General features: G+C 48.2%; 1 protein-coding gene and 1 long non-coding RNA gene across 2 annotated transcripts; one reads left to right on the top strand and one right to left on the bottom strand.

Moving 5' to 3' along the window:
• Positions 1-885: 885 nt before the first annotated feature.
• Positions 886-3,296, top strand: LOC107281676 (uncharacterized). Its single transcript, XR_001547437.3, has 4 exons — positions 886-1,222; positions 1,891-2,101; positions 2,247-2,337; positions 2,427-3,296. It is a non-coding gene; the product is annotated as an uncharacterized lncRNA (long non-coding RNA).
• A 2,693-nt stretch (positions 3,297-5,989) lies between these two features.
• On the bottom strand, positions 5,990-10,059 carry LOC136355469 (uncharacterized). Its single transcript, XM_066308065.1, has 3 exons — positions 9,942-10,059; positions 6,506-7,484; positions 5,990-6,397 (listed from the first exon to the last, which is right to left on the bottom strand). The coding sequence occupies exons 1-3, from the start codon at positions 10,057-10,059 to the stop codon at positions 6,277-6,279; spliced, it is 1,218 nt and encodes a 405-aa protein (XP_066164162.1). The 3' UTR covers positions 5,990-6,276.

A 10,059-nucleotide genomic window follows, 5' to 3' on the forward strand; every position in this document is an offset into this window, starting at 1 on the left:
CCCTAGCCACCTCAGCATCGCCCCGCCACGTCGGCAGGGGGACGGCGCCAGAGAGGCTGGCACTGTCCTGTTGGACGACGGCGCCAGCCACTCTGGCGCCCCAAAAAGGACCATTTTTAGGATAAGTTTTTCTAGGGGTCTATTTGCGAAATAAGTTTTTTAAAAGGACCAAAATGTGAAAAATCCAGGCTGGGGCACCAGCACCACCGGTGCTTTCTCTGTGGGCTCGTGGTCACCGATTCTTGTGCAGGGTGTGTGTTCTTTCTGACGACGATGAGACGGTGACAGTACCACGCCTCACGAGGGATGACATGTGGCGCCACTATCGTTTAGAGCACCATCGTCTGATCTTGCCATTCGTTTGCCGCAATTGCGGTAACAGGTTCCCTGCTCAGCGAGGACCTACATGTTCACATTTCGCTCAATGAGTGTCAGCGCTGAGCGCCGATCGTCGGTGCCGTGGAATTTTCTTGTGTTTCTTGGTTCGTGGTTGGACGCTTGAACATTGTGTCGTTTGATGGGTCGGACTATGTGAACCCAATTCTGTACTTCCTTTTACGTGTTGAGGCCGTGAGATAGCATATGCGTCAACAACGCGGGTCGAACTGCCGACCCAAGAGGCGAAGATGGTGACCAGCCGGTTCGGGGAGAGGCAGCCACCGCGACGGCTTCTTGGCGACGACGGCGGCCCCAGCGTCCACGGCGATGGCTTCTTGGCGACGGCGGCGGCCGCAGCGTCCACGGCGAGGGCTTCTTGGCGACGGCGGCGGCCCCAGCGTCCACGGCGACTGCTTCTTGGCGACGGTGGCGGCCCCAGCGTCCACGGCGGCGGCGGCCCCAGCGTCCACGGTGACGGCGGCGCCCCCAACGTCCACGGCGACGGCTTCTTCGACGGCGGCGGCCCCAGCATCGACGGGACCACGACGACAAAGAAGGCGTCCAAGGGTTCATATCGGCGGCAAGAAGGCGGCCGGAATCCAAGAATGCACGAGTACAACAAGAACGGCGAGAAGTTTCGGAGCGCACGAGGTCCTGGCGGGGCAACCTCAAGAACGCGACCAGAGGCCAAGAAGGCGGTTCCGAAGATCGGAGATGAAGAATCACCCCGCCGAAGTCGGAGATAGAAGCGGGGTTCTTGGCGAATACGGCTGGATCAAGAACGCGGCGGCAGAAATCGGAGATCACTGAAGTGGCGCACGGATTCTTGCGACGGCTCCAACAGGTACGGATAAGTTGTTCTTTGCTTTCACCTTTGAGCATTTAGTTGGTTGATCAGTGTGTTGGAGACCTAATTTTTCAGCTTGTTCAGCAGTAGAATATTATCTTCTCCAGTTAACTAGTTAAGCATGCTATTGTCGGTACTCAGTACTGCTTTGCTTCAATAAAATGGTATTTATGGTTGTGATCGTGCAGATAATTAGATTGCATTGGACGTGCTTTGCTTAGCACACACCCTAAATCTTGTAGAATCAGTTCACAACAGCTATATCCTTTATCAGGTTTTGGGGGAAGTGGGTCATCATTTGCTTCAGATGATCCATTTTCCTCCAAATAAAGGTCATCTTAGAATTTCCAGTTATACATGTATAGGTGTGTTTGTTGCCTTTGAGATATCCATGTAAGGGCTTCGTGCTTCCTGAATATCTTTGATTTTTTTGTTGGTTGATGCAATGTGATCGATGTGGTCTTGTTGTGCAATATTACTTATGTGACCTGTAGTCTCATATCGCCCTTTTGCAAAAATTCTATTATAGCTTTTATGTCATTATTTACTTATTAGTCAAAATCAAGCTGGTTAACCCATTCTCTCTTTGGTATATTAAATTGCACATTGGGTAAGTTATTTTTACCAAACTTTCATCTTAGACCACCTCATTGGCAATGTTTCAGATTGCGGAGATCCAGTGTTTCAAGAAAAAAAAGAATCGCCGGGCGTGTTTCAGAAAATAAATGGATGATAGAAGATATGCTAGAGTTGCTGCTGCTGGAGGAGGGGTATCTGTTACAGTAAGCCACCTCCCCTTGAGCTGAAATGACCAATTGTATCCCTTGTTGTGATTGGTGTCAGTGTCAGAGATGGAGTTCTCTGACTTGTTGACAGGTAAGTGTGTAACTTTTAATTATCTCATTTCATGAACGAATTCTTATGGAATAAAGTTTGCAAAGAAGAAAAAGGGGTGTTACCTTTTTCTTATGGTTATCTTGAATTACATCGGGTTGTAACTGTTGACACTCCCTTTTTGTAGGTATATGTGCGCACATGCCTTATCCTCAGCCATCCTGGTATAGGATGTCGGTGCCTTGCAGGATATGTCAATCCAGTTAGTGTCGCGAATGGTATATGTTTATTCTTAGAACATTGCATCTTGTTGACATTTTTTAGTGCGAGACGTAAATATGTAATACTCCCAAAACTAATTATGCAGGGCCACTAGACTTGGTCGTGAGCACCGATGACCTAACTAAGTTTATGCTGGGAATGGATATGCTGTTGAAGCATTTCATCATTTACCTGGAATATCCAAGAGGTGCATATAGGGATGAAAACGGAGCGGATAGTTTCCGTCCGCTCCGGACAAAAACGGATACGGATACCTTTCGGATCGGATAATTCTCGGATATTTCGGATACGGATACGAATATGGATATTTTCTCTCGGATACGAATACGAATATGGTATCAGGGTTTCCGTCGGATACGGATAATAATTCGGATATCCGGTGAACAGTGCTATTCGAATATCCGCAGGACCCATGAGATATACCCCATTTCTTTCTAACTCTATAACCTTCAATATACCTTTATAGATTTTAATAGTAGTTTATCTCTTAACACTAGTCCATACTATTAATATTATTTAAATTTTAAAAAATATTTATAAATTATACCTTATTTTATATAAAATGAGCTAATTATATATGTTGATATTTGTTTCTATTAGAAGTTGAGTTGGTTTTCGTGTTCCGAGAAAAATTTGTTTCCGTATTCGTGTCCGATCATATTCGATTCTTATTTGTATTCGAGATAATCCGTATTTGTTTCCGTATTCGAGCTATCCGTATTCGAGTTATCCGTATTCGTTTTTGTATCCGGTAAAAAAAATATGAAAACGAATATGGTATGAGCATTATCCGTCCGTATCCGCTCCGTTTTCATCCCCAGGTGCATATTATTTCTCAGTTGCTTTATGTTGATATGCTTCTATTTAAACTGTATTGTGAAATTACGTGTACTGGTTGATATTGACAGAAACTATTCTGTGTTTCTTCATGAATTCAAACTTCTGCTGATATTCCTCAGGTTGGAGTTCAATCTCACCCTGCAAAGTACTAAATGACTTGAAAAGGACACTTGCATGCTTTTGACAATGACCATTGCCAGGATGTGGGACAAGAAACTACTGCTACCGATGTTACACACTTTCTTAAGGGCCCGTTTAGTTCCCTAAATTTTTTTTCCAAAAACATCACATCGAATCTTTGGACATATACATGAAGCATTAAATATAGATAAAAAGAAAAACTAATTGCACAGTCATAGGGGAAATCGTGAGACGAATCTTTTAAGCCTAATTAGTCCGTGATTAGCCATAAATACTACAGTAACCCACATGTGCTAATAACGGCTTAATTAGTCTCAAAAGATTCGTCTCGCGGTTTCCAGGCAAGTTTTGAAATTAGTTTTTTCATTCGTGTCCGAAAACCCCTTCGGACATCCGGTCAAACGTCCGATGTGACACCTAAAAATTTCCTTTTTCCCAACTAAACACACCCTTAATTTACCAGTAGCTAAGCAAGAAAGTATGGCAGATGGCATGCAAGGGATCGATCTTGAAGTTTGTCAACGAATTTTCAGACTTTATCGATGCCACAGAGTCCACCAGACAGGCTAGCATTGCTGAGATTGGCTGCTGCGACTTCTATAAAGCGTGCTTTTACATGGAGAAATTCTACGAGGTCTGGCACTCCATGTTGGAAACCATGAACTTACTAGGCTGTCGGTATGTTACTTTGACCAAAATTTATCAGTAGTAAGTTTCTATTATTTTTTGAAACGGTAGAGGACAGGAGGGCTGCCGGTTATATTAGAAGGAAAAAGGGCAAAAAAGAGTTGTTACAACGTTTTAAAGGGGCTTAGATCAGGGGGAGAATACAACTTAAGGATACATCGGAGGGAAAGAAAGAAAGGAAATTAGGGAGGCTTGAAGGCAAAAGTCCGTAAGTCTAGGTCTTCCTTAATTAGCGTTGCTACTTCCTCAAAAGATTTGGATGTTTCCATTAAGAATTTTGGTTCTTGTCAATGACTGTTTTTGTGATAAAGAAATTAAGTTCTCACCCACATGATCTCGTCTGCAAAAGTGTCATTATTAGAGAGTTGTACCACACACAAGTGTCTGTAATTTCCTTCTCCAGTTTGATCACATTTTGTGGAATATGGAGTGGCAAATTGTTCATGCATGCACATGATAAAACCTTATGTTTCCTTGTTTGCATCTCATAAGTTATGTGCTATACACTGTCTTTATTCATATTTCGATTATGTATGTTTAAGCAAGCTATAGCATGATCAGTAAAATGTCAATAGGAATATGTGCTTAGACTTATTTTAGGGCGTATGGCTTGAGCAGACCAATGAACCATGAACCTGTTAGAAATACAGAGGATGTGCATTGATTTCTTTAAGAGAGAGAGAGAGAGAGAGAGAGAGAGAGAGAGAGAGAGAGAGAGAGAGAAGGATTTGCATATTTTCCAATCCTCTCTCATGAGTTTAGCCAAACCATTAAGTGTTTTTTATTCAATCTGTTCGTTGTTGTTGTTGCCCTAAAGAATTCATTTGTTATTTGACTAAATGTGCTCAAATATATGTATTATCAAGCACTTACAAAGGATCTTTCACTTTTCAGCCCATGGTCGTCTATCATTGAGGAATTTAGTCATAACGCGGAATAAGATGCTACAGAAGGAGCTGGATCACGCACCAACTGTTAAGGAACTGATGCTGCTGCAGTGTTTTTCGGCCTCCTCTATCTGCACCTCCTGTTGCAATTAAAAGATCTGGTGCGAAAACTTGGCCTGCCTAGCAATATAGTACCCCTGAAGCTGAGGACTGATCGATGGGTCAATGATGGATAGGTAGAAGCTAAGGTTCTCCAATGGCCCATGGCACTCCTATGATTCAAGGCACCCGATAATGCAGGGCACTCCCTGACTCAAGGAACCTCTGGAGCTCCTACATTTGAAGGTGCTCCTGCTGAAACACTTAGAGGGTATAGCTAGAAGCAGCAGACAATGCCGAGAAAATAGCAGCACCGGTGATGACGGACGCGACAAGTGATCTTGATTCTAATATCACCGTTACAATGGTGCACCTTCTACCGAATCAGCAGATAAGCCATCTTCAACACAGCCATCACCAGCACCACCTTTCCTGCTATATAAATCTGTCGGATTCGATTCTTTTCAGTGTGACGATTTTTTTCATATGCAGATGTATGCGTTCCACTGTAATTTTTCTGTACTGGTGTAGTTTTTGCATTGGGCAGTATCTGATAGTAACCCTGTACGTCCGCTGTCCACATCCCAAAGAGGGAGCTATACATACATTGTGTGACATAGCGTTTGTTGTCTGTGACAGTCTAAAGTTTTGCTGGATGAACTAATATGTGTCCTGCCACCAATCTGCACGTTTTTTTCTCTGTAATGTTGATTACTTCTCTTTCTATATAGCGCAAGTGCTGAGCAGCAAGCCGTCGACTGTAAAATCTCACCAGTTTATCTATCTAATATATGGACAGCGAGCATTCTAGACCCCCCTATCGCTTGTACTAGTACTAGCAGCGAGCATTTGGTTGGGCCAAATTTAGTTGAGCTTACGTGATTGGGTTGCGCAGGGTTCGGTACAGTGTCACCGGTGCACCGCGCAGGCGAGCGGAGTGCGGAAACTCTCGGCGGTCAGGTGCTGGGTGTTGCTAACTTGTCGTGTTGGCCACTTTTTTTTCGCCGGAAAGACCGAAGGAGGTCATTCAATTAAGATTGGAAGAAAAGGTTACAAGAAAAGGTTTTACATCGATAGCTGGTTGTCGAGGAAGGATGTGCACTAGAGCACACGCCCCGAACCAAGTGCCAACCGCAAACACACGCTACAGAGAGGGGAGCCGAGCACCGAACCGGCCGTCGCTATGCGAGACCGATCGCCACCGGGCCAACAACACCACCACGACGCGAAGACTCTAAAACGACGCCCTCAGGAAGGTCGCGACGCCAAAAGACGCCGTCGTCATCCGTCCCAAAAACGGAACAAGGTTTTCACCCAGAGCTCCTTGCCAAGGGAGGAGGGGTACCTCAACCATGCCCTCAGGAGGGTTACCACACCCGAAAGCGACCCGAAAGCGTAGTCACTGTTGGCCCAAAGGTTGGGCTAAGCTTTCGCTCGGTACCCCCTACCGCCATGGTCCGTTGCCCAATCCGAAACCACCATCTAAACATCGGCGGCACATGGCTTCCACCACACCCAACCGACGCCCCACCGCCGGCCGGCTTCCAGTCTTGCCAACGACAAGACTGCCACAGCACCAACCACCTCCGCCAGGTAGCTGACCCAAGCCGCCTCTGCCACGCCGCCCGCCGGCTTCCCCGTTGAATCCAACTTAAGGGAGTCCGGACATGGAACAACATTGCCTCGGCAACCTGAGTTTTCCTTGTCAACTGACCACCGCCACCAGCCTGTCAAGAAGCTCCCCGCAGAGAGGGGAGGAGCTCGCCAAACAGGGTTAGCCTGGTCGACAACAAGGAAGACGACCCCGCCGCCACGCCCTAGCACGCTGACCCAGGCCACCTCCGCCACGCCGCCCTTCAGCCTCCACGTCGAATCCGACCTATGGGACCGGACCGGGAACAACCTCGCCTTGGCAACCTGAGTCTTTCTGGTAGACCGGCCAACGCCTTCACCGTGCCTAGAAGCTCCCCACAAAGAAGGGGAGGAGCTCTTCGAACACAGCGACCGCCTGGCCAACCACGGGAAAGACGACCCCGCCGCCAGCGCGCTCCACACCGCCGCCAAGCCCAACGGCGGCCTCGCCGAAGCCAATGCTCCGCCGCCACCTCGCCGCCCACCAACGGCGACCCAGGCCGCCCAGCGTCGCTGGTCGCGCCTCCAACCCGCCACCTCCGCATGGCCAACGCGCCGTTGCCGCCGCCTACGCGCGGCCCTCGCGCCGTCCCGCGCATCCCAGGAGACGTCGCCGCGTCTTGGGTTGCCGGGCCGAGCGGCCGTCGCGAAGCCGCCGCACCGCTGCTGCCGCGCTGGGCAGGCTGCGCCTGCCCGCCGCCTCCGCGCCCGGGCTAGCCGCACCACGCTGCCCCAGGCGCCCGCCGCCTCCGCGCTCGGGCCGTCCCTGCAGAGCCACCGCCGGTGAGCCGCAGCTGCCCTCCGCCTCCGCGCTCGAGCCAGGCCGACCGAGCTGTAGCCGCACGCCGCCGCGCCGCCTCAAGCCGCGTCGCGCCGCCGGCGCGCCAGATCTAGGCGAGGGGTGGCCGGATTCGGCCTTGGGGGCGCCGGATCCGCCGCCTCCCCACGCCTCGCCGCCGTGGCCGCCTCGCCCGAGCCGCGCCACCGCCTCTGACCGCGCTGGTGAGGGATGGTGCCCCGTCCACGTCGCGCCGAGGAGGGGAACACCACGAAGGAGAGAAGCCTCGCCGCCGCCTTCCTTACACGCCGCCGGCGAGCTCCGGCAGCGGCGAGGTGAGGGGGAAGGAGTGGAGGCGTGGGCGGCTAGGGTTTTTGGCCCCCCGAGCCGCCCGCGCGAGAGCGACGCGGGGAGTTTTTCTGAAGTTCTCCTTCAAAGATGTTTCGTGTTGGCCACTTGGGAGTTGGGAACTAGGAAGCAAATCCTCTGCCATCTGTTACAGTTGGTTTGATATCGGATAAAGCGTGTGCATTTCGCGCTTCGGATATGTGATTATGTGGCCAACTAGCCCCTAATTTGTGTGACATACGCACTCATCTACCTCATGCATCATGGATTGGACCGGAGTCGGACACTTCCCACGCACATTTTGATATGAGTAATTTGCGTTGGCTGTATAAGAACTTGGCAGGTGGATACAATTAGGTGCAAAAACTTAAAAGCCGAGTATAGCAGTACAATAACTTGGCTAGGTGGGTGCGCTCATGGTGCAAAAGTTGCCACGCCATTGTTCCACCTCAGCGAAAGTGACACATGAGCATTGACCTTATCATTTTACAGAAAAGTCCCTAGTAACTTTTATATTTCAATTACTTCTTTTTTAGATGTATCTGTTTTCCTCGTGTCGCAATGATCAAACCAGTCCATCTTCTCATCCAAATAAATTCTACTACTGCCAACTCCAAAAAAAGAAAAACCCACCATGATGCAGTTCAATTGTGAATTCTTCTTTCTCATGGCCTGCACTACAAAATAATTGGTTGATGTGATATACCGCATAAGGAAAATAATACACTAAGATTATTTGCAGATTATCCAACTAACTATATGCTGCTGATAATGGTACAACACATCTAGCAAGAATTTCTCATTGCCAATGTTACTCTTATATCGTATACAGCTACAGGAAACACCAATAATTTTAGTGCAACCAATCTCGTGGCTAGTACCATTAGATCACTTCATTGAATTGTAATAACAAATAATATGATATTCAAGTGAAAACCCAAAAAAAATACAGCCATTGTATAGATCAATGAAACCTTTACTTTGCAATCATCCATCAAATGAACAAAAAATAGAAGTCTACAACCATCAGCAAGTGATTTACCATAACAAGCTAGGAGCATATGCTCCAAAAACTCGTCGAGTCGGAGCTATCCCAAAGCTTGCGGCGATCACGTCGACAGCAGCAATTTATCGACTTGAATTGGTTTGGTTATTGGTTTAGGGATTGAACTAATGTGACACACGGAGCCCTCATCGCCACCGCGATGTAATGGTTTCGCTCGTTGTCGTTGCTGTCGCGGCCACCGCCACCGCCACCACCGCAGCTACCTCTCAATTAGGATCACGTCAAGAAAGATGGAAGAAGATATGCATACGTTTGTTTTGTTTATTGAGTTAAAAAGGAATGTGATTGGAAAAAAAAAAGCTATTAGGGGTTTTCTATGAAATGAGATAGTTCTTTCATGTCAAAGCTGATGTGGCAATTTTGCTAAGGTGGAATAGTAAGGTGGCAATTTCTTTTACGTGGCTACTTTTGCACCATGAGTGCACCCACCTAGCCAGCCAAGTTATTGTACCGCTACCACTACTACGAAAACCATCTTTCGTGGTGGCTATTTTGGGTTTTCGCTGGCGGAATTTGGAGCCGCCACAAAGCAAAGGCCAGTGAAAATCAAGATCTTCGCTAGCGGTTATCGACCACAAGCGAAAAAACATTTTCGCTGGCGGCCGCCTTAAGCCAGCCGTCAGCAAAAATCCATTTTCGCTGGCGACTGGTTTAAGACGGCAGCCAGCGAAAATGTTTTTTTTTCTGACGGTTACACTATACCAGCCGCCAGAGAAAATACTGACCAAGTTTATAAGAAAAAACGACGAACGGAGCGAACGCTCCGTCCGCCTCCACCTCCATCAAAGCTCCATCCACCCAAGCATGAGCATCACAAAAATTTGAATCATTAGCACGTGGCTACAGTATGGCATCAACCATCCCAATCCATTCACACATCACAAATTCACCCCAAATCTCATAATACATTCAACAGATTAATTCACAAATCACAAAATCACCACAAATTAACACATCCATTCACAAATCACAATAAAATACCAAAAAAATTCATCCGTTGTTCTTAAAAAAAATCCACCGCCTCCACCTCGCCACCGCCGCTACAGAGCCGTGCCGCAGCCTCCATCGTGGCCCGTGCGCCAGATCTGAGAGAGAGAGTGTGTGGTGGTGGCAGAGAGAGACCTGGGAGGTGCGCCGCCTCGATCCGTGTGCTCCTCCGCTCCGGATCTGGTCCCGTCGCCGGATCCGCCGCGAGCCGCCTCGGGCACCGCCGCCGTGAGCTGCACGAGCGCCGCCGCAT

The sequence above is a fragment of the Oryza sativa genome, chromosome 1 (assembly GCF_034140825.1).
Source record: "Oryza sativa Japonica Group chromosome 1, ASM3414082v1".
Taxonomy (NCBI): domain Eukaryota; kingdom Viridiplantae; phylum Streptophyta; class Magnoliopsida; order Poales; family Poaceae; genus Oryza; species Oryza sativa.

Excerpts from the sequence above, each read along its gene's own strand:
- LOC136355469 (XM_066308065.1), bottom strand. The coding sequence starts at position 10,059 with ATGCGGCGGCGCTCGTGCAGCTCACGGCGGCGGTGCCCGAGGCGGCTC. Across the intron at positions 7,485-9,941 it reads CGAGGCGGCGCACCTCCCAG|GCGGCGCGGCGGCGTGCGGC; the intron begins GTCTCTCTCTGC and ends ACGCGGCTTGAG. Across the intron at positions 6,398-6,505 it reads TGGGGCGTCGGTTGGGTGTG|TGACTACGCTTTCGGGTCGC; the intron begins GTGGAAGCCATG and ends TTGGGCCAACAG.